The sequence below is a fragment of the Panthera uncia genome (assembly GCF_023721935.1).
Source record: "Panthera uncia isolate 11264 chromosome B3 unlocalized genomic scaffold, Puncia_PCG_1.0 HiC_scaffold_1, whole genome shotgun sequence".
Taxonomy (NCBI): domain Eukaryota; kingdom Metazoa; phylum Chordata; class Mammalia; order Carnivora; family Felidae; genus Panthera; species Panthera uncia.
Window position 1 is genome coordinate 59,981,257 of NW_026057582.1, and position 24,139 is coordinate 60,005,395.

General features: G+C 39.7%; 1 protein-coding gene across 13 annotated transcripts in view; it reads left to right on the top strand.

Annotated features, from left to right (window-relative positions):
- SLC25A21 (solute carrier family 25 member 21) overlaps window positions 1-24,139 on the top strand; it is a 483,599-nt gene that overhangs the window by 417,097 nt on the left and 42,363 nt on the right. For all 13 annotated transcript variants that reach the window (XM_049611607.1, XM_049611614.1, XM_049611618.1 and 10 more), the window contains 3 exons: window positions 6,842-6,908; window positions 13,668-13,727; window positions 18,284-18,391. In XM_049611607.1, coding sequence (XP_049467564.1) covers window positions 6,842-6,908; window positions 13,668-13,727; window positions 18,284-18,391 — 235 coding nt within the window. The remainder of the gene's footprint in view (window positions 1-6,841; window positions 6,909-13,667; window positions 13,728-18,283; window positions 18,392-24,139) is intronic.

The window sequence follows — 24,139 nt, forward strand, 5'->3', positions numbered from 1 at the left end:
GTGGGCAATGATATCTCATTTGACTGCAGTACACAGGCATCTCCTGCAGCTAGAATGACAAGGAGAAAAGAGGGACTTGTCTTTCCATGTGCCTTTTTTCCTTAGGCTGGAAATCCAAGACTTCCAGCATACATTTCCTCTCTTCCCACCACTGGTCTCATGGGCTAGCATTGGATCATATGTCCATGGATGTGACAGGATTCACTAGCAAGGGAATGGGACCACCGTGATTAGCTTGAAGAATTCTGCTTCACCCCTGGACTACAGAAGGGCTTTCTTGCCTGAGTGCGGAGGATGGTGAATACTTGCACCCCAAGGAACAGCAAGGGAATTCTGTTGGGTGAGCAACCACCAGTGCTCCCCACTGACTTTTTGGATAATAACAGTTTTACTTTAATACATAGTATTAATATTTCAATGTTTTCTCCTATTACTGAAGTATTGTCTTTCTCCCACACTGACAGAATCATCCTGGTATGCCTCTTATCCTGCGGGGAGAAACATTCGTCCTTGGGCCTACTTTTTTTTTTTTTTTTCCTAAATCTGGTCCAACTAGCAGATGCTTCATCAACAACTCAAAAGCTTTTACAAAAAATGATCTTGTGCATTGCAGCCTAAATCAATCGGTTATGCAGGTAGTGATCCACATTACTTTAAAACAGAACTGAGTGGAAATGGGACTAAAAAACTGATTTTTCCTAAAATAAGACATTTTACAACAGAAATAACTTTTCAAAAATGTTTATAAAAACAAATTTACTTCAAGAAAAACTGTAATAGAGTGTAGCCCCATGGTCAAGGACATGGACTGTGAGGACAACAGAACTTGATTTGAGTCACTGTATGCTATTTGGCAGTGATGTGACAGCAGGCATCCCCTGAAAAATGAAGAAAGTAACCAATCATACCTCCTTCAAAGGATTGTTACGAAAGTTGAATGAGGTTAAAATATGCCCATATGCCTACATACATTTATTCTTAATAGAGTGGCTACTGCATAGTAAGCTTTAGACGAATTTTGGCTGTTTTTACTTGTATCAATATCAACAAAAGTCCATAAACATACAAGTCAACATTTTCCTACACAGGATGTGTAAAATCAAATTCACAACTTTTGGAAGTAACAACTTTGAGAAACAAAATGTGAGGGCTGCCATACAGTTCATACTGCTTTGTTATGGGAGGTCTTACATTGGTTCTTATGCCTCTTCCAAAGAGTTCTCCAGTGGGCCTGATGTTGGTCAAAACTTAAAGCCAGAATAGTGGCTTTCCTACCTGTTCAGGAAAAAGGACTGCTATTGATGCTACATATACATTAGAATCTCAGTTTCCCTTCATCTGGGGAGAAGACTGGATGTGTCAGCCTGCTTCTTGAGAAGTAAGCCGGATAAAGCATGTTGCTATTGGTGGCACAAATCTCCTAACTTCCCTAGTTATTGTCTTGGTAAGCCACATGCTCTGTAGAGTGCAGCCAAAACTACATGAACACGGGAAAAAGTTGGCAGAGTGAATAGTACATGTGGGTATAAAGATTAGTTCTTTGGCAGAAAAAAAAAGTTTATCTCCTTCATAAAACATTACAATTCCTTTTTGTTTCTTAGAATCTGTATACCATACCTTACCTTAGGAAAACTTCCAGTAATTATCTAATCAAGTAAAAAAGTAGCTCATCAGCTTGAGCCCTTGCCTACCACATTCTCCTTTTCGAATTTTGGGTGTGACTCTTCTGATTGGCCCAAGTGCCAATCTTCACTGACAAAAAGGCTCTTCATGTGAGAGGGCATGCATGGTATGGAGATGCTGTAGCAGCCACTTTGGCTGTAGGGGTCATGAAACTTACTTTCTGGATCCAGGACTTTGGGTTATAAATAATAAACCCCACTCAAAATAATTTAGGTAAAAAAAAAAAAAAGGAATTTATTCTAAATGATACTGCGTATCTTAAAGAATGAAAAGCAAAGGGAAATGCCAGTATTCAATAAGGACTGAGATGTAACTAAGCATAAGGAAATGCTTGGAGCACCTGGGTGGCTCAGTCGGTTGAGCGTCCGACTCTTGATTTCAGCTCAGATCATGATCCCAGGGTCGTGAGATCAAACCCCACATCAGGCTCTGTGCTGACAGTGGAGCCAGCTTGGGATATTCTCTCTCTCTCGCTCTCTCTCTCTCTTTCTCTCTCTCTCTCTCTCCCCCACCCTTTCTCTCTCTTTCCCCCTCTTCCTCTCCCCCCCCCCCGGAAAAAATAAAGCCCGTGTTTAAAAAAAAGAAAAAGAGCTGCTGGCGGCAGGGTCATACTCACAGTACCAGATCTTCTGTTCTCCATCCTGCTTCCGTGCTTCCTTGAACAGTAGCTTCCTTCTTTTTTATCACTGCAGATTGACCTCCTCCAAATGACAGAAAACATGAGTACCATCGACATGCTACCTTTGTATCTTGGAGTGTCAACCACACAGGGCGAGACTGACCTGTTCAGTTCTATTCCCAAATCCTGAAGAACTCTGCTAGGTCTAGCTTGGATCAGGGGGCAAAGAGATGGAATACCATTTGGATCCATTGGTGAGATGCCCAATCAATGGCTGCCTACAAGCAGTGTCATACTGTACTAATGTGTTGCTTCCAGTGTTTTAAAAAAATTGGGCGGGGCAGTTCTCAGCAGAAGAGGTGCCGGCCTGACTAATCCATAGATGTCCACTATTGCATGGATATACTGTGAAAACAATGCAAGGAAATAGATCTAAATTCCCATTTGCCAGCAAAAGATGGTCCTTAAGAATTTCCCATTAAAACTGTTCATTCGCTGTTAGAAAGTTCAGGATGGTGGGATGGCTGGAGGCGGTAGGGGTGGTGGAGGATGATTACACATGAAAGGAACTGAGCAGAGAGAAGGGAAGGAGGGCACATCAAGGAAGCATCGCCAACTTGAAGCAGAGGGCTCTGGACCTCCCAGCAGTTTTCGGATTAAATCCTTATGGTTCTCCCAGCTGCCTCTCTTCCCTCCTGCCTTACACCTCTTTTTAATATTTTCTCCCATCATTTTTAAAATGAAGACCTTCTGTGTTACTTATAAGATTTCTGTCCTCCTTCAGAGAAGCAGTGCTCTACTTTAGGCAAAAGTTTGAAGTAAGGCAGGGTTTTCTCTTCAGGAAAGCACTTTCCCATATCCTCCTGTTATTTTTCTTAGAACAACAAAATCTGAGGGTTGGAGTGGACCCGTCTTGAGGGTGAGCAAGTTCATCTGTTGCTGTGTATATCCCATCTCTGGCATCCATTACAAGTGGCCATCCAGACTGCTTGACCACATACCATGAAGGAGAACTCATCATTTTTCAGGAGAGACCATTCTATGTCCAGATAATTCTGACTATTAGGAGTACTTCCTTGTATTAAGCTCCTACTGGGCCAATAATTTGTCTTTTCTTGCTTCCACCTGTTGGTCCTAGTTCTACCACCTGGAAACAAACAGAAAAATCCGATCTCATTCCTGCATGCTCACCTTTCAAGAGATCATCACGTTCATTATGTTTCTCCCTATGATTGTTCTTCTCCAGGCTGAGCAAGTGTTCTTCCTATAACTGTTCTCTGTTCTATGGGTTTTCAAGTACCTCTGTTATTAACAGGAACACTCAGTTATGGAAGCATTACTTACTTCAAAGTTCTTAATTTTTCCCCCAAACCAGGCATAATCTTCCAGATATGGAAAACTCAGCACAGAAAGAACAGAACTAATGTCTTTCATTAGAAATATAGAACTTCAAATACTACGTGGCAATGAGAAAGAATGAAATATGGCCTTTTGTAGCAACGTGGATGGAATTGGAGAGTGTGATGCTAAGTGAAATAAGCCATACAGAGAAAGACAGATACCATATGGTTTCACTCTTATGTGGATCCTGAGAAGCTTAACAGAAACCCATGGGGGAGGGGAAGGAAAAAAAAAAAAAAGAGGTTAGAGTGGGAGGGAGCCAAAGCATAAGAGACTGTTAAAAACTGAGAACAAACTGAGGGTTGATGGGGGGTGGGAGGGAGGGGAGGGTGGGGGATGGGTATTGAGGAGGGCACCTTTTGGGATGAGCACTGTGTGTTGTATGGAAACCAATTTGACAATAAATTTCATATATTGGAAAAAAAAAAAAAGAAATATAGAACTTCTGCTCAAGAAAATCACATTTACCTTCTAGGAAGACCAAAGCTATGCTTAGTCACTCTCATGCTGAAAATTATGTGATAATTAATATCTAATGAAATTTAAATGATAAAGAATGGTTAAATTTTAGAAGTGAATTTCAGGTGTCAGTAGTTGAAATTGGAATGGAAAGGAGGTAGGAGTATGAATTTCCATGGTTCTTCAAATCACGTGTCTGCTTTATTTCCTATTCATAAATCTAACACTATCCATTAAGTCAAAAACAGAGGTTAGACAGAGCACCTGGGCAACTCAGTTGAGCATCTGACTCTTAATTTTGGCTCAGGTCATGATATGGTTTGTGGGTTTGAGCCCAGCTTTGGGCTCTGTGCTGGAGGCATAGAACCTTCTTAGGATTCTCTCTCACACTCTCTCTCTGCCCCTCTCCTACTCATGCTCTCTCTCTCTCTTTCTCTCTAAAACAAATAAACATTTTTTTTAAAAAACAGAGGGTAGAGAAGCCCATATCAGGGGATCATTTGATTCCTTTCTTCCTCTTTATGAAATCCATATGCTTAACAAACATTTGTGTCCTGGTTACATATACACATCACTCTGGGGGTAAGCACACTAATGCACACTCAGCCCTCAAGGAGCTATCAAGTTAGAAGCTGTAAAACAAGCCCTTTGCTTTCCTAATTGAAGTATGCTCTATAAGCCAGTGAATCAAGGAAGAGCAAGAGTTCACCACATTGGTTTGGGTGGCAAAGTGGATTAGGCTAAATAATTTAACTTTCTTATTCCAGAAGCACAGCTAGAAGCAGAACCCAATGTAAGAATGTTGGGGTGAGGGATGCCTGGGTGGTTCAGTTGGTTAAGTGTCAGACTCTTGGTTTTCCTTTCAGGTCATGATCTCATGGTTTTGGGTATTTGAGCCCCAAGTGGGGCTCTGCACTGGCAGCACAGAGCCTGCTTGGGATTCTCTCTCTCTCCCTCTCTCTCTGCCCCTCCCCCACTTGCTCTGTCTCTGTGTCTCTCAAAGAAACTTAAAAAAAAAAAAAAAAAGAGGGTCACCTGGGTGGCTCAGTAGGTTAAGCGTCCAACTGTGGCTCAGGTCATGATCTTGCAGTTTGTGAGTTCGAGCCCCGCGTCGGGCTCTGTGCTGACAGCTTGGAGCCTGGAGCCTGCTTCGGATTCTGTGTCTCGCTTTCTCTCTGCCCCTCCCCTGCTCACACTCTGTCTCCCTCTGTCTCAAAAATAAATAAAACATTTTTAAAAAATGAAAAAAAGAGAGAGAGAGAAAGTTGCAGTGAAGCTTGAAGGGTCAGAGAAGCTCCAGACCCATGTTAAATGGACATCCTAAAATGCACACACTTGAGTCCTGCCCTTTTCTGTACTCACATATGGGTTCATCAAGAAGACTGATTATCAGGGCACCTGGGCGGCTCAGTCAGTTAAGCCTCCAACTTCACTTCAGGTCATGATTTTGTGGGTTCAAGTCTCACCTCTGGCTCTGCCCTGACAGCCTGGAGCCTGGAGCCTGCTTCAGATTCTGTGTCTCCCTCTCTCTCTGCCCCTCTGCCGCTCATGCTCTCTCTCTCTCTCTCTCTCTCTCTCTTTCTCTCTCTCTCTCTCTCTCTCAAAAATGAGTAAACATTAAAAGATATTTTTTAAAAAAGAAAGAAAACTGATTATCTCAGAAAAGAATGAGGAATATTCTATTTATGTATTTCAGGTTTAAGGTGAGTAAATGGCAGGGGTACCTGGCTGGCTCAGTTGGTAGGGCACCTGATTCTTGATCCTAGGGTCATGAGTTCAAGCCCCATGTTGGGCGGGAAGCCTACTTAAAAAGAAAACAGAAAACAGAAAAAAAAGAAATGAGTGTATGGCATATATAATTTTTTCCAGGCAGACAAAATTGAAAATTTTGGATCTTAAAATCTAATATGAAATAAGTGGTGACATTTTATGAACCTTATATTAAGCATATGGCACTCGTTCTTGGTTTTGTTTTTTTGTTTGTTTCTAAAAACATTTGAATATATGACAAGTCCCTCAGCATTGGCAACAACAGTGTCATCTCGGGTACTGTTAAGACTGCATGTCAGCAAGCAAGTTTGACATTTCTTCTGTCAGCAACATATGTCCCTGACCTTCTATCTCCATCAAGGAAGTTAAAAAATTATGACTAACTCAGGACAAGGCTGGGAGCCCAGATTCCATGGCCATAGAGCTTGTTAGTTCCTTTGTGTTAGTAAAGCTAAAATTAAGGATTTGTGTCCCTTGGTAGCTCAGGAATTTCTGGTCTAGTGGGCTCAGGTCTTAGGTATAACTCTAACCTCATTTGGTAAAAAGGGAGAAAATGCACAACTGTTGACAGCTTGAAGCTACCTACCATACAACTGAGGGAAAAAAATTCAAGATTGCTTACAGTGAGTAAGGTCAAGTGCATCTGTAAGGTACAACTCATTGTTGTGTTTAGCAATGTACCTAGGGATTCCAGTCTCAGTATCATCTATTTTTCTGAATTTCATAGTGCTAAAAAATTTAGAATTCATAATCTCTGCACTTCAGAATTAAAACAAGAGAGGACTTCATGATTGGGGTCCTACATTGAATAATTGGGAATACTTTAAGATTAGTTGTTTTGTCCATAAACAAAGGCAGAATTACCTGTTGCCTGGTTCCTTTACATAAAATCTTTTATTTCTCCAATAGGCTGTTCGGTTTTTACAAGGGAATTCTGCCACCCATCTTGGCTGAAACACCAAAAAGAGCAGTGAAGGTAAGCTCTGTATACCTTTCCACCAAGGGAAAATAGACTGCAGTAACACCTTCAGCCCTAAAACATCCCACAACAAACTATGGGACATTAATGTGAACTGAACATAAGATGGTAAAAATTTTAATGTGGAAATTATAACATAACTTTTATTATAATTAGGTGTGGTCACTCTCTCAAATATTGGTTTGTGGATTTTTTTTTTCAGGTAAAGGCACTCCCTTCTGATGAGGAAATTATACAAAAATTACAGTGGTGAATGAAATTCATGTAATTGAACCACAGCGGCCACAAAATAGCTTGGACATTTTTTCAAAGCAATTCATAAATTTTCCTTGGGAGCAATAATTATTAGAGAGAGAGGGAGAGGAGGGAAGAGTGGTAGAAAAACCTTTTTCCCTAAACCAGTTCCATTTTATGAACAGAGCAAACTAATAGAGTATATTTCTTTGTATATGATTCTCGTATAACACATTTATTTGGCATGCTAACTTCATTTCCTCCCCGCCTCCCAACCCCAGTCTCCTCTGTTAAAATTCTCTATTCTGGTTTTTACAAAATTATTACTTCCACTACGCCGATTTCCATTCTTTAACCACATAACTATGGAGGTTTATGTACTACTTACTGGTTCAGTATCTGGATGGGAACATGGAGATCTGGCAGGACCCCGAGGGTAGAAAGAACTAAATCTGATCAGTCTTTGATATATGTTCTCTCGGATAGAATTCCTGATCACAGTGACTCTGGCTGGCAGTGCCCCCTCTCCCAGACCAGTGACATCACCAAATACGGCTTTGTCTTTCCATAAGAAGGATAACATACACTTAGACCGAAAGACTTCCTTTCCAACTAATGACATAAAGCTTTTTTCACATACATTATTCAATATGTATTCCCAATATTCCTGAAAGGTAACAAGGGACAGTTTATATACTTTTACTCAGTAACGTAAGAGGGTAAGTTAACATTTAGGAGAAAATAACAGATATGCAGACACCAAACTTTTACATTATGTCAAAATAGTAATTTAATAGGATTTAATTCGAGTCTAGAATTTAGAAAACAAAGCTTTAAAACATACTTCTCTATAAATTTATCCCCTTTGTTGCCGTACTTTTTGTGATCTTATATTATTACTTCAACACAAATTTCATTATAAGGATCTGAATCACAGTAAAGAATCTGGAAGAAGTTCACCAAAGTACACAAGAGGGCTGACTTGAATTATGAAATGGCTTCACTTGATAAAAGATTGCCCAAGTAAACAAACAGAGCGGAGTTCCTTTCAAAAGGAAAGTCACTTTGTCTCCATGGAATAATATATTCATTTGTTCAGTGTTTTACAGTATAAATGGAGTAAATTATACTTAAATTTTTTCCTGGAATATTTTTCCTTAAGACTGTATATTGGAGACAAATTTAATTTAAATTTGAAAGGGATTAAAGTTTATCAGTGTTGAACAGTCTTTTATGTAAGAAAAAAAAAAGTTGAGCTTTACAAAACTGAGTTAGTCTCTACTTAAAAAAAAAAAAAAAGCAATGCTCCTTGCCAGAACAATGGTTAACAGATGAACTTTTGGGCAACTGGATATGGTATATGTGTCCCAGACATCTTGTTTCAAGTCAATTTTACCTTAAAATTATTGAGACATATGGTAAGTGCATTGGCTTTTTAAGTATAACTTGGAGTTAAGTGTATCTTTGCCAGATGGATAGCACTAGTTTTTCAATACGATTCATGAAAACATTTGTTTTATAGATATTTATCTTAGAATTTGTGAGAAAAGTGATCATCTGATTGTAATGATTTCATACATCATAAACTGCTTCATTGTATATCATCAAAGTTCACTTCAGAAAAAATATGCAGAGACCATATATATGTATATATATAAATATACCCACACACGCATGCACACATACATATGTATATGTACATATGGTCTGTGAATATATATGTATGTATGTATTCCTTGGTACTGAAACTTCAATTACAATCATTATTATAATCAGAAATAATGTTAAGTTTTCTGTACTTTATTCTTTGAAATGAGATTCATCATTAAAATAAGAAGACTCATCGATGCTAAATAAATCAAACTTCCCCCTTTCACAAATTAAGACAGAATTAGTATTGCAGTTAGCAGAAGGAAATAAAGACCTCGGAAAGATACCAACTGGTCCCTCGGACATGGGAAGCACCACATTCCAGGTTCCAGGGTCTGGTCTTGAGATTCACAAGTCTAGAAACACCGTTTTTCCATGAACAGACTCTCAAGGATTGCCTAATACTAACCAGACTCATGAAAGAATATAAATTGTGAAGGCTGTTCACCACGATCCCTACACCTGCCATGGTGTCTACACATACTGGATACTCAGTCAATGTTAGATGCACAAATGAAACATATATAGAGAGAAACAAAAAGTGTATTGATTTATAACAGGAGACATTCCTATCCTATTCCCCAAAATTCCCATGTCTACTATTCAGTCTCTGGAATACCAAGACTTCCATTTCCAGCCAAGATAGAGTAACAGAGACCAGATTTTACTCTCCTGCCTGAAACAGCAACAATAAAAATGAACAAAATATATGAAACCACAATTTTCAAGACACTGGACATCAGACAAGGAAGGACAGAGACACAGGAAACAAACGAGATGAGCTCTATGGTTTGCCCCAACTTACCGCCTTGAGAGGTTTGCCAGACCTAGGTCATGCAGGGGAGATGTAAGGAGAGCCCAGTGTACTCCCTGGGATGAGAGACAGCTGATGGGCTGGAGAGGGCAAAGCAGCTAGAGTTCACAGGACAGAGTACCAGAAAAAGAGAGAGCTCCTATGACCTGCAGAGGGACCCTGTAGATACTCAGGTGAGAACCGATGAGTACATGCATGTAAGAAAACTAGCAAGGCTTGGGAAAGATGTACAGAGCATTAGGGGGAACAGTGCTTGGCAAGCACATAGGGCTGGGAATGGTACCTGTTTCCACCAGCCAAACTGAAGGGCCTCCAAATGCACAGGGCATTAAGAGGAGTACTCAGAAGGGGTTTGCCTCAATAGCGGGGAATAATCAGCCCTAGTCTGAGCACTGCTTAGGTAGTTAAAAGCAAGATCCAAGCGGATCAGACTGTTTGCATGTAATTGAACTGCATCCCTGAACAGAATACCTGGGAGGTCAGGTTAGTCATCAGACTGCTTAGTGAGCATGAGATAAAGCAAAGGGAAAAGTGCTGGAGGGCTGTGTCACCCAGGCAAATGGTACCAACCTCCCCTGCCAAACCACAACCTGACACTTCTCCGTAGACTGTATGGCTTGTGCCCCTCTCCCTAGGTGAGACTATCAACTTCTGATTCCAGTACATAGGTTATAAATGACATAATTCATTTGGATTCCAGATTTTATATTCAGAATTCCCAAAAACTTGATTGGATATGAATGTTTTCAAAACTCTTTATTCACACTTCAGTATGACTTTGGGGAGGTAACTTTATTACATGTTGACCCCCCTAATTGCATCCTTAGAGGGTAACCTCATATCTCACATGATAGGGTACTTTTATCACATCTATGCATTGATCAGTATTGTGAATGAGAAATTACCGAGAAGTATCATGAAAGCCATAAAGCAGTAGTGTTGTATAGAGAGGAATTAAAATAATAGCTAATCTCCTAGTTCCTAAGAATACAGTTCTGGCATGATATCTTCTAATCTTTGAACATGGGAGACATTCAGTAAATATTTGTTGAATGAATGAATGTTTTTTTTAGTAAATATTGGTTTCACTGTAGTAATGACATTTACATAATTTTACTATTACTGAAACTTTGTTTTAAAAGATTTTAGCTTTTCCTTCCTTAAGATCCTGTATTATTTATTTGAAGCACTATCTGCTTATTAGAATATATGATAATATATTGTTCATTACTTTTGAATTCAGTACATTAACAATTCATCACTATGATCTATGGGGCTTCTTTATTCTCTGGAACCAGAATCATTTCATCCTAGCCATTCACTGAAAGTTTCCAGAAAAGTCTGATGAGCACCAATCAGCTAATTAATAGTAGTTTGGTTTTTAAAAACAATTTTAGAGATGGGGAAATGAAGAGCCTAAAATTGCCCCAACACATAGACTTGGGATTCCCTGTGAGAATTGCTACAGTGACAGGCCAAGTCCATATCCCCAGACTTCTCCCTTGAGATCCCAATATGGTCCTTAATCCTTCGTAATTACAGAAAATTGGAAAGAAAGAGAGAGAAAGAAAGAAAGAAAGAAAGAAAGAGAGGGAGGGAGGGAGGGAGGGAAGGGAAGGAAGGAAGGAAGAAAGACAAAAATCAAAACCACCTCCTCACAGCAGAAGGGAACCACGTAGTGAGGCCTCTTGTGAGGTCCATCCATCCCAGAACTTCCTTGAACCCAATGTTCAGTTTTTTCAAATGTGGGCCATGACACATGAGTCCTAAAATCAACTTAGTGGGTTACTAGATTTAATGGGTCATGACCAGAATTTTTTTTCATGAAACAGAATAGAAACATAGTGCATTACACATAGTGAAGGGGTAAACATTGTTTTATAGCAATATTTTGTTTCAGTTAATATAAGCGTATACTGCATTCGTGCGTGCACGTGCGTGTGTATGTGTGTGTGTGTGTGTGTGCGCGTGTATGTGTGTTAGTGTTACATAAATACTTTTTACCTAGATTGTGGTCAGAAAAGTTTGAAATCTTCTGCATTGAGGGACTGTGGGCTTCTAGGGTCAGGGAAGGCAAGACCTCAACAGCAAGAAAACTCAAGGGCAGAGAATCCCAAACTGTCAACAATCACGGCTCAGCGATGAGTGAGCACGTATTGTGGTTGAGAGTATACACAGGCTTTGCAGTTATGGAGGGGAGTGTCAGTCCTTCCACTCACTAGCTGCAGGACATGTATCTACAAAATGAGAATCATAGTTTACTATACCCTGTTGCCTGATCGGTTTGTATGGGTTCGATGCAGTAGCACATGCAAAGGCCTTAGCATGTTTTCTGGACCACAGCTGGCTATCATGGGTGATACAAATAACTAAGGATACTAAGGATCTGTGGCTTCTTTATTAGTCAAAGTAAAGAAAGAGAATAAAAACTAGGATATTCTAAAAGTCCTCTTCATGCCAGGCATGTCATAAAACCTTACTTAAATTCTGTTATGTTATTTTTTTTAATTTTATTTATTTATTTTGAGGAAGAGAGAGAGAGAGAACAAGTGGGGGAGGGGCAAACAGCAGGAGAGACAGAATCCCAAGCAGGCTCTGAACTCACAAACCGCGAGATCATGACCTGAGTCGAGATCAAGAGTCAGATTCTTAACCAACTGCACCACCCAGGCGCCGCTTAAATTCTATTATTTAAGGAATACTCTAGAAGGTAAGTTTTGTGTTCTCCAAGGCTAGAAAGGTCAGGTGACTTGCCCATGCTTTCACAGCTAAGTAGCATAGGCAGGATTCAGTCCCAGGACTGCTCCCCTCAAACCCCACCAAGGTGACTGTCAAAGAATAGTGATGATAATGACCATTAAAAAATGAAGGAAAAAACTTATCTTTAAAGCCTAAGACAACAACTTTCCTTCCAAAAGTCTACATCCATAGTTGAGCTATAGAAGCATGACACAAGTCATTCCTAAGTCTTTAAAAGGATCAAAATCTATCCAGTGATAAAATGATTTTAGGTCTACCCAACGACTCACGGAGCCATGTTTATGGAATTACCTCCTTCTAACAACAGAGGATTATTTAACCCCCAATTCCACTTTTTTTCCTTCCCCCATTTTATTGGATTATAAAGTATAGAGTAGAAGACACTTGAGACCATGCCATTTCTGGGGTCTTAAAAATCAGACCCTAGCAGGACCTAAGATTGTGCCCTATCAGTGATATAGGCAGCTACCTAAAAGAGCACCCAGGAGCAAAACATCATGATCAAGCAGAGTCGTTGCCCAAAATGCAGAGTATAGAAAGAGAAGAGAGAAATGTATTGGGGAACATTGTATGAAGTCTGATTAGATTTGCCTCCATAGAAATTTATTTGCAGAGAAAATTCTATTACATGTTACCTAATGAAGGAATATACAAAATCTTCATCATCATCAAATTTTAAAGGAAGGAATAAACAGTGTTCTTTCTTTATTCACGTTGAAGACAGTCTTGCTTTAAGTCAGGATGGACAAGCTGACCTTGTTAGGTCTTTCTCTGTTTTACCAGGCGGTCTTCATCATCAGTGAGTGTTTAGACATTCCATGAAACAAGAGAGATACACAGCAATATAAATTCAAGTTAAAGATGAGAAGTGGATGTCTTTTACAAGTGGGCTAGAAAATTGGGCATTCACTGGGAAAGCAGTTCAGAGAGAAAACATAGGAGACCAGAGATTTCAGGTCTCTATGCCTATAATTTTGAGTCACTGCCATCAAAAAGAAGTCTATTGATGTCTGGGGAAACTGAAAATGGTCATGGTAAATGGAAGCTGTATGCTTCATTTACTGCTATAAAGGATTCCATCAGCTCTTCTGTAGGTTATTATAGTTGCATTTGAAAATGCCAATGGTAAAGTAAGATTCAATAGTAACTACCCGAGACCAGATTAAAAACTATGTTCGATGGTTTATCATTTTCTAAAATGCTGGTTAATATAATGATTGACTAAAGAAATTTGAGTCAATTAAAGGGTTTGTTGCAGGAAATTGTTATAAATCTCTGGGTTTGGTTTTATTTCACAGTTTTTCACCTTCGAGCAGTACAAGAAATTGCTAGGATATGTGTCACTGTCACCAGCATTGGTAAGTGAGAGTATTTATTATACTTAAGTGTGTGAGTTATTTCATAAAGGAAAATCTGGAAACAAAAACCCTTTTGATTCCCCAAGCCCAGCTACTAAAATATGAATTCGAGTTATTCAATGTTCAGCTACTTGTTGAAAGCCATCTTCCTAATAACTCACAATTTGGCTATTTTATAGTTCCCGGTGATGAATTTATGACAACAATAATATGTGTGGAAGGACTCATATGAGATATGGTCAAGAATATAAAATAAAGAGTACATTTGTCAAAGATTCTGTTAAAGCCGAAACATGCATATGTTTACCTATATACTGGACGTATCTATTTGTGCAAAAGTCAGTATGCCTAAAACATTTCCTAACAGGTCACTTTTCCAGCTTTTGCTCAAGCTGTAGTAAATAAATATAGGACTTCAAGTCACCCTGTAGTCAGATGCAGAAGGGCCTTTTGTAGTTGAGAACAGTGATGTTACAATGACACATCTCAGTTGGGGTGCCTGGGTGGCTCAGTCGATTAAGCCTCCGACTCTGTTTCAACTCAGGTCATGATCTCATGGTTCGTGGAATCAAGCCCCAAGTTGGGCTGTGCTGACAGCATGGAGCCTGCTTGGGATTCTCTCTCTGCCCAACCCACCCCTACCCTCTCTTTCTCTCTCAAAATAAATAAATAAACTTAAAAAAAACAGTGACACATCTCAGCTATTACAAGAAAATCGTTTGGTGATTTGAACATTTCTCCATGCCACTCCTCTTCTTCTTGGTGACTTTGCTGCTTTTCACAAGACAGATTATATTGACCAAGTGGGTTTTACAAGTATGTGTGCAACAAGAGCCCAAGAGAGAGAAAATGCACTATTTTTTTCTCCCACCAAATCTGGAAAACAAAGCAAAACAACATATGCATTGGTCCTCTAACTGACAGTGTACCTTCCAGCCCCTGGAAAAGTCCCCCAGTTTATCTTCTCAAATGTACCTCAAAACTCAACCAGAGAGGCAGTGTTCTGAGCTTCAACTTTTCAGTTACTTAACTTGTAAAGGTTCACTTCAGAATATTTACTCTGCCAAATAAACTGTCCAAGAAGAAGTATCTTTTATTTTTAAAACCATACATGCCTCTTTTCTAGGAAGCTTCCTGTTAGGAGACTTTTTGTCCAGCCTCCTGCCTAGACAAGTTGGCTGTGAAGTAACCTTGAATGGAGGAAGTGGCAGAATGAGTCCTAATATCAGCTAAGATTTTTTTTAATGCCTTACTGTCGTCTCTTAATGTCACTCTGAACATTTAAAACATCTTGGTAAAGACAGGATTAAAAACTTCCTAGCAAAAGACAATAAAATGTGGTCTCCAGAGGGCCAGCTGGCTGTTCCAGTGTCGAGCATTGGTACCATGTGAGGGACGGCAGTTCTCTCCACTCTTGAGAATTAAAACAGAAAAGCATTTGGCCACTCGAGCTACTATAACTGAATGCATGCAAACTGTAGGCAGTTTTTCTCTTTCCTTGAACTCATTTATTCCAGCTTCTTTTTGATATAGCTAGACACTTAAACAGCCCTTAAATGTCCCCTGGTTCTCTCACATGAAAAGCCTAGGGGGCTGGGAACCCAACTATTACCACTGGTCTCTGGAATAATCTAAGTAACATGATCTGCTGATAGCTGATCAATTCTTTTGACAAGGGACTGCTGAACACTAGTCCTGACAGCAAATGTAGCTGAGTTTTATAGAAGAGCAAAAAAGTGAATTACTTGGAAGGTTGCATATAGTAAGTAATAAAAACCTGAACATCTGGATTTTAGCTTTCCTAGTCAGAAGAGTTTGGGACTAGTATTTGTGTGTGTGTGTGTGTGTCTCACACATACACACACACGTTTTGGCTTCCATGATGAAAATCTGAGATAAATGAATAAAATATTTGGTCTGTTACCCTATACAAATATGTTTAAAACCGTAATGAAGGGGCATGAAAGGAAAACATTAATTATTCCCTCTCTCCTTGAATCTGTATGCTATCCCATTCTTCCTCTTCATTTTTATGTGCAACAGGAACAATGGCTTTTGTATAGCACTTTACAAAGGGCTTCGCACATTGTTTTGATCCTCGTAATTCCCTTATGAGTTAGGGAGATTAGATATCATTGTCCCCATTTTACAGATGAGAAAACCATGGCTTATGAAAGGTTCAGTGATTTAGACACAGAGCTGCCGCTAGCACGTTACCTTTGTGTGAGTTGCGAAAAGGCGCCCTTTCTCCTGACTGATACCTCTCCAGAGGTCCAGCTTGGCAAGTGGGATATGCAGGCTGGATTTCAGATGCGCGCGCACACACACACACACACACACACACACACACCTTTTTCTGTGCACAAACTACTGTACATGGCAGCTGTGGTCATACATCCAATCAGTGGCACGACCAGGACCTAAACTCAGACCTCCTGGCTCTGGATGCTCCCTTGTTCTATCTTGCCTTTTCTTCCAAGGTTATGAAATATTCCTGTCTCTTTTCTCTTTTGGTCTCCTATTTGAAGAAATTAGAAACCCCTGGTAAGAGTTATGTGTTCTTTGCTCTTCATTGGCTTTTTTCTTCTTTTGGTTGTATATATTATTACCTCTTCTGGAATTAGAGCTTCAGCGCTAAAGGATTTTTTTTTTCAGCATCTGTTTTGGAGATTTGAGGCTTTATTTCATTTTGTTTTTCTGGAGTGTGTGTGTGTGTGTGTGTGTGTGTGTGTGTGTTAATTGTTCTGGTTAACTTTTTAAAAATTTTTTTAAACATTTTATTTTTGAGAGAGACAAAACACGAGTGGGGGAGGGGCAGACAGAGAGGGAGACACAGAATCCGAAGCAGGCTCCAGGCTCTGAGCTGTCAACACAGAGCCAGTTGCAGGGCTCGAATTCAGAGCCGTGAGATCATGACTTGAGCTGAAGTCGGATGTTCAATGGACTGAGCCACCCAGGTGACCCTGTTCTGGTTATTTTCGATACAGATTTTCTGAAAAACCCTTAAGCATTTTACTTTGAGGAAAATTCTAGAAAGTTGTTCTTTTTTAATTTCTTGCAGAAATTCTTAATTGAGAGCAAGTAAGAACCTGACATCATCCTTTGATGTTCTAGATTTTAACTGAGCCTTCAGAACAACCTAGCCATTTCTGATCTCAACTTTTATTCCTCAGCTTCTATGGCTAGAAGAATAGGGCGGTTGTACAAATCAAAACCACACTCAGATACCACCTCACGCCAGTCAGAGTGGCCAAAATGAAGAAATCAGGAGACTATAGATGCTGGAGAGGATGTGGAGAAACAGGAACCCTCTTGCACTGTTGGTGGGAATGCAAATTGGTGCAGCCGCTCTGGAAAGCAGTGTGGAGGTTCCTCAGAAAATTAAAAATAGACCTACCCTATGACCCAGCAATAGCACTGCTAGGAATTTACCCAAGTGATATAGGAGTGCTGATACATAGGGGCACTTGTACCCCAATGTTTATAGCAGCACTCTCAACAATAGCCAAATTATGGAAAGAGCCTAAATGTCCATCAACTGATGAATGGATAAAGAAATTGTGGTTTATATACACAATGGAATACTACGTGGCAATGAGAAAAAATGAAATATGGCCTTTTGTAGCAACATGGATGGAACTGGAGAGTGTGATGCTAAGTGAAATAAGCCATACAGAGAAAGACAGATACCATATGGTTTCACTCTTATGTGGATCCTGAGAAACATAACAGAAACCCATGGGGGAGGGGAAGGGAAAAAAAAAAAAAAAGAGGTTAGAGTGGGAGAGAGCCAAAGCATAAGAGACTGTTAAAAACTGAGAACAAACCGAGGGTTGATGGGGGGTGGGAGGGAGGGCAGGGTGGGTGATGGGTATTGAGGAGGGCACCTTTTGGGATGAGCACTGGGTGTTGTATGGAAACCAATTTGACAGTAAATTTCATATATTAAAAAATAAAAAAAAAAGAAAAAAAAAAGAATAGGGCGGTTGTCTGTTTTTTTAAATAGGGAAAGGATGAATAAAAATTTTTTGTTAATTATCTAGAATAGTGACTCTAACAACAGGGCTATACATTTAAATGTTTTCAGCTGCAGTGTTTGGTCACCTGAAACTCAGCTTTTTATAAACATTTTATTTTTGATTCTGCTCCTTGAATTTTTTTAGATGCTCAATAAGGATTTAAGTTAGCTGTTTTAAAAATGAAGCTCTCCTTTTACAGGCCAAACTCTCTTTTAATTGTTACATGTGCAGATGTTTTAGTATCCACCTTAAATCACTAAAAAAAGCCTTTCTTTTCATTAAGGAAAAAGTCGTTGTTGATGGGGCTTTGACATTTTATTTTGAATTGTTAGGATGTGGTTTGTGGCTTCTGTAATTTCTTCTTCATGAATTGTCAGCATCTAATCAAGAACTAAAGCTGTTTAGTAATGGTATATGGTACATTTATGTAAGTTTCTTCCTTCTCAACATAACATTCAGCTGCAGAGTGTAACGAGTAGGATGTTTAACCTAGTACACATAACTTGTTTTAAAATATTGATTGATTTCATTTTTTAGACATTTGCCATTGCTGGATTAGGATCTGGACTAACAGAAGCTATCGTGGTTAACCCTTTTGAGGTAGTAAAGGTTGGCTTGCAAGCGAATCGGAACAAATTTACAGAGGTAATCACTTAATGTTTTCCTATTGGTGAGGGAACATAAAAAAGTGTTTTATATATAGTGGGTGTATATATATATATATATACATAATTATGAGCCAGCTCTTACTTGTTAAAGCTGTAGCAAATTATTGTTAAGGAAGTAGCGTAAGAAAAAGTCAAATTTCTTCCACAAGGAAAGTGTTAACAAAAATATACTAAAGTCTGATGGGCAAACACATGTTTACCTGTTTTCATTTTAGATTTGTAATGTAATCTATAGTGACTTATTTGGAAATGTTTTCCCTACTTTTGGCAAAACTTCTATTTCATATTATACTGGAAAAGATTGAAGCAAACATCACTGAGGTGAGAATATTGTGCCTTTTAAAAAAAATTATGAAGTCATTTTTTAAAATTACCTCACTCCTTTCTCCACTCCACCCACCTCCTTCCCCCAAAGATTCTGATAATCTGTCAAGCTTGTCTTTTGGTTTAATTGGAATGAGCAAGTTACTAAACCTGTATAGACGTCACCCCTTGGACAATGATGGGTCCTGACATTTAATCACTGGTACATGATGTTCCATGAAGACAGCTTCCCTTGGTGTATGCTGCCTTCACTTCCTCCCAGTTGCCTAATAATTCCCTTAAAACCCCCAAGTCCAACTCTTCTTGTTTTATTCTTTTGGGTGCCAAGCACAAGGTAGGGAGAAAAGGAGATTGGCATTCCAGGTCCTTCCTCAGCATTTTAATTTAATTCCACAACTGGGTAGCATGTGGTATAAATTGCCTTGGAGTATCTGCTGACCTGAAGTTCTCTGTAGAATAGTTCCCCTGCCTACTACTTAAGCAGCTGCTAATGGGTGGAGACCCCCCTCACTCCCACCCTGCTTCCTGCCTGCTGATACTGCCTGAGAGCTCCCTGGCAACTTCTTAAGCAGGGGTGTGGGAAAGGAGAAGGGGGCCCAGCTCACCTGTAGCTGCCAAGACCCAAGGGGGGCAGGGTTGGGCTGCTTCAGCAGATGCTCTCCACTCAGATGAAGTCAATCCTAATTAAACATGATTTTTTTTTTTTAAGTTTCAAAAAGTTGCCTTAATTAAAGTGATATATAGAGCACTTTGGAAAAGATTGACAATTGTATTGCCCTGGTCTTTGTTTCTGTTTTGTTTTCTATTTCCTTGAATGAAGGAAAAAGGTGATAAGGAATAGGAAGAAAAGAGAAGAAACGCTTTTCCAATGCCCTATCGAAATGGAGCAGCCCCCATGAAATCTGTTCAAGGAAATTTTGATTTGTTAGACAAGCAGAATTACCAACTAGAAGAAAATTTTGGAGCTCCTCCCCTGGATGGCCTCATTTTAGTCATTGGGAAGTTTGTCAGGGCAGCAAGAGGGGGGCAAAGGAAAACAGGTATTCAACTACCGTCCTTTATCAAGGTAGCACGTAACCAGAGGGACGTAAATGGGACAGAGCACCAAGGAGCACTCATGGGAATGAAAATAATGAGTTATCACAGCACCTCTGCTCATGCCTAATGTTCTTTTTCTCTCCTCTGCCCTCAAGGAGGTTCTACACTGAGGCCAAGTAATAATTGCTAATGTGTTGCATGTGCTAAGGCCTTGCTAAAACATGGTAAACACCCTTCCAGCCTAACACAAGAATGCTGCATGTGAACGTGTTCCCAGTTCACTTAGAACAGTGTGGTGTGTATCAATTGTTTATGTGTATGCAGGCAGGCATTTTTTAAGTGGGGGAGAACAGACACCTGTTTGGGGTCATTTCCTTGCAGGATCTTCTGAACTAGATGCACTTTTAGATATTTGCTTAGACCAAACAAAAATTTTGGGTACCTTATAGCCTTCAACAAGTCAGAGGTGGTCATATATGTCAGCATTTATTTCCAGCAACTATCAGTAGCTGAACTGAGGTGGTGCTTTATAGACAATATTGATCAAATGGAAAAGTAGTTAGTAGTACATAGTCACCCAACATAAAGTAATGGAACTACACTTTCCGGAAAAAAAAAATCTGAGAGGAATAGATGACAAGAATAACAAATTTGGATCTAGTTATTTAAAAATAACTACTGGTCATTTTTGGCAAATGTAGCTATTTCCTATGTCTTTTGTCTGGGACCCACTAACTCTAAAGCCTTCCTCCATTGACTAACACTTTCTTTTATCCAAAAAGGAGATACCCTTTTGTTAATCTGTGCCTGGGTTGACTTAATCCAGTTATCAGGTGTTCCCACTTCAGCATTTGTATGGTCAAGAATAATTATTGCTTTCTTCACTCTGAGGCTTTTTTGGTTGTCAAGAAGTATGTGTGTTGGAGGTGGTGGGTAGGGTGGGGAAGAGAAAGGAAGGGAAAAAGGAATTAATTTAATGCTCAATGCATTTCAAGATTATACTCTTAAGAAAAAAATTTTTAGTCCAAGTGTGAAAGTAATGCATACAAAAACTATATATTTCTATCTGTAAGTATGTAAACATACTAAAAGTGATCTAGACTCCAGAGCAGTTCTGGCCAATAGAAATATAATTTAAGCCACATTTTCTAGTACCTATATTTAAAAAGATCAAAAGAAACATGACATTAATTTAATACTACACTTTATTTATTTTGATTTATTTAACTCAGTGCATCTAAAATATTGTCATTTCAACATGTGATCAGTGTAAAAATTATATGAGGTTTTTTACACTCCTTTTCATATTTGGTCTTGAAATTTCATGTGTATTTTATGCTTACAAGTAGATTTCAATTTGAACTAGGGCATTTCAAGTGTTCAATAGCCACGTATGGGTAGTGATTTCTTTATAGGACAGTGCAGTCCGTCATGCAAAGGAATTCATACAAACTTATAAATTATGATTACCTCTAGAAAGGAGGTCTAGAATAGGGGAGTGGAAGGTGAGAGTTTAAGGGAAGGGCTTTGTGTGGAATGTTTAACATGAGAATGTATTCAGCATTATCTGTGACCATTTAGTTTAAAAAGTAACACTTTCATTGTAGAAAATTTAGAAAATACAGAACAGTATAAAGAAAAGTATGTGATCCAAAAGAAGTGTTCTGTGGCTCTACCAGGACCAAGCCTCCCTTTAGGGAGAAGGTTCTCAGCTGATTTAGGTAGGAATGATTTGCTGGCTCATCTTAGGCTCAATATTGCATAATTCAGATTCCATTGCTTCATTGACAGTAGCAGAAACCCTCATTTTCCCCTGCTCTATAATTTCTTTAAAAATTTTAAACCTTACATACAGACTATTGAAGAACATATATAAACAGAACTCTCTAGAACAGGAAAGCAATTGGTGAACTGGCAAAGCAGGCCCAGGGTTTGAGAGAGATGCACCCATCATGCTCTTTACCATTTCCTAACATTGTGGCCTTGAGAAAAGTTGCATGCCGAATGGTAAAGTGATGGCAACCAGTCCAACCATCTGACAGAGAGGCATCTCTGTGAAGTGGCTAGAAGCACAAGCTCTGGAGGGCCGTCTCGGTTACTGACTATGTGACAAGTTCATGTTTCCCACTCTGACTATAGCCCAGTTTCCTGTTTTGTTAGAGAAGAATAATAGTAACAGCCACATTAAATGGTATACTCAGGGTTGAGATGTGTATGCAAAGCTGTCTATACAGTCTGTCATACAGTGATGATTAAATAAGTGTTAGCTGTTGTTATGTGTTTTTATGAGAACTTAAATGTGATAATATATGCAAAGATCTTAACACAGAACCTGGTACACGGTAGGCAGTCAACCAGTAACAACTATTTCAAGATGCAGGTTGATCTTATAAACGCTTAAGTTTGTATAAAGACATTTATCTTGAGCTAGTACCGCAATTAATACTGGGCGGTCACAGGTGGCTCCAGTTGTGGGCACGTAAACAGCTTACTGAGCGATGGTTCGTTTTCTCCCTCAGCCCACCTTAGGCCATCCTCAGCTGCCAATAGGAATTCTTCATCAAGGCTTAAGGGCTGGCAGCCTAGTTTTGACAAGGTCTTCAAACGCAGATGCAGGTCTCCTATCATAAACAGTAGAAACCGGCTACCGGCTTGCTGTGTGTGAATAAGTAGCATATAGCAGCAGAAGTTAGAGATTGACACTAAAAACATGTGAAGGCACTTTGGAAAGAATTCCACCATGATCAAGATATTCTTCCTCTGGAATAGTTTCACAAAATTCTTGATCAAGCCTTCCTGATCATCTCACGTGGAGGTTGTGAACTATAAGCTCATTTTTGGCCTTTGCGGGTAATTATAGCTACCAGTTGTGGTAGAACGCTCAATGGAGGGGCTGCAGTCAGAATGGCCAAATGGCTTGACAACACCTTTAAGGAGAGCAGAGCAGGCTCCTCAGAGGCTTATTTTGCAGGTAGATTAACGCTTGTTGTTCCGGCCAGTAGTGTCGGTCTCTCCGGCAGCCTGCCTGCCGTTCCTCCATGCTACCTTCATGTCGTAGATACGAACCACTGCAGATTCCTACACAGTAATTGTGGATTTTCCTATTTCGTCATCCAGAGGAGGTGAGTCAGCATGGTCCCTTAAAAATGAAAGTTTCCCAAGAAGTTGCTGTAGCTGAGAGAGGTTCCTGCAGCGGAAGACAGACTAGGGCAACAGTAGTCAACATTAATCTTAATGTAGTCTCAGCGTACAAAGAGCAAGGCCTAGAAAGAGGTGGTGGGAAGTAGGCAGATATCCCCGTTGGTCCTGTGGGGAGGGCAGAGCTGGTAAGGGGCCAGAATGGGGGGGCCCCTCTGGCTGGGGTCCAAAGGCAGCACTGGCTGAGAGAAGAGGCTGTGTTTGTTAGGTTCTTGGAGCCCCAACTGCAATTCCCATGAGAATTGCCAGGAATGGCAGGTGACTTGCTGGCTCCAGCTGCCTGGGTTCTCCCTTCTGTGGTCTAGGCTTGATTCTCTAGCCAGTCAAAAGTATGTTACCCATAAAATGCGCCTTCCCACTCAGTTTAGCCATAAACTATTCTAAAAATACAAAGAAATTGTGGTTCATTTGGTTCCCGATATTTCCCTCATATCCTTCCAGCTTCTGTGTAAAGTATTTCAATAGGTGTGCTTGTCTTGCCTCCACTTTTTAAATTACCACCATATCAGTCAAAGACTATAATCCCTGCCACACTTCCTCCAATTCCAATACCAGAATCTTGGCCAGCATCTTAAAATTCACAGTGAATAAAGAAAACCGGTCTCTAATTTAAATATGCTTGACCTTCTGTGGGGAGCAAAGTAATCACAGCTTTGTCATGCTCTGGTTTGGTTCAGTGGGTGTAAAAACATGTTCAAATAAAATCGGGATAGACCCAAATATCCCCCTGTCCTTCAAACTAAACCCAAGCAAAGTGTTGTTCTGGTTTGTAGTCTCTTTGGCTAAGGACAAGGCTTGCCTGAGGATTTCTCTATCGGAGATGGTTTGCATATCCAGTCTTGCCAGAAGTGTGACTTTACAGCTTGTTGTCCTTATAGGACCTTTCTCCTCTCTAACTGGGCGCATCATTTTTTAATCTATAGATTTGTAAGAACTAGAAGTCCCCTATCAGTTGTGCTTTAGCCCAGTGGTGTTTGGTTGGCATGCTCTCTGCAAGCCTGGAAAATGTGAATTTCTCCCCAGGAGCAAAATCTTGTATGAATTGTTTCCCAGTTTTTCTCTCCACTTTGAAATCTACTTCAAAGTTATTATTTGGCTAACGGGTTATGTTTTCCTTCCCTTGAGGTCTATAGGATTTGCCTCTGATGTGTGGATGGGGCACAGG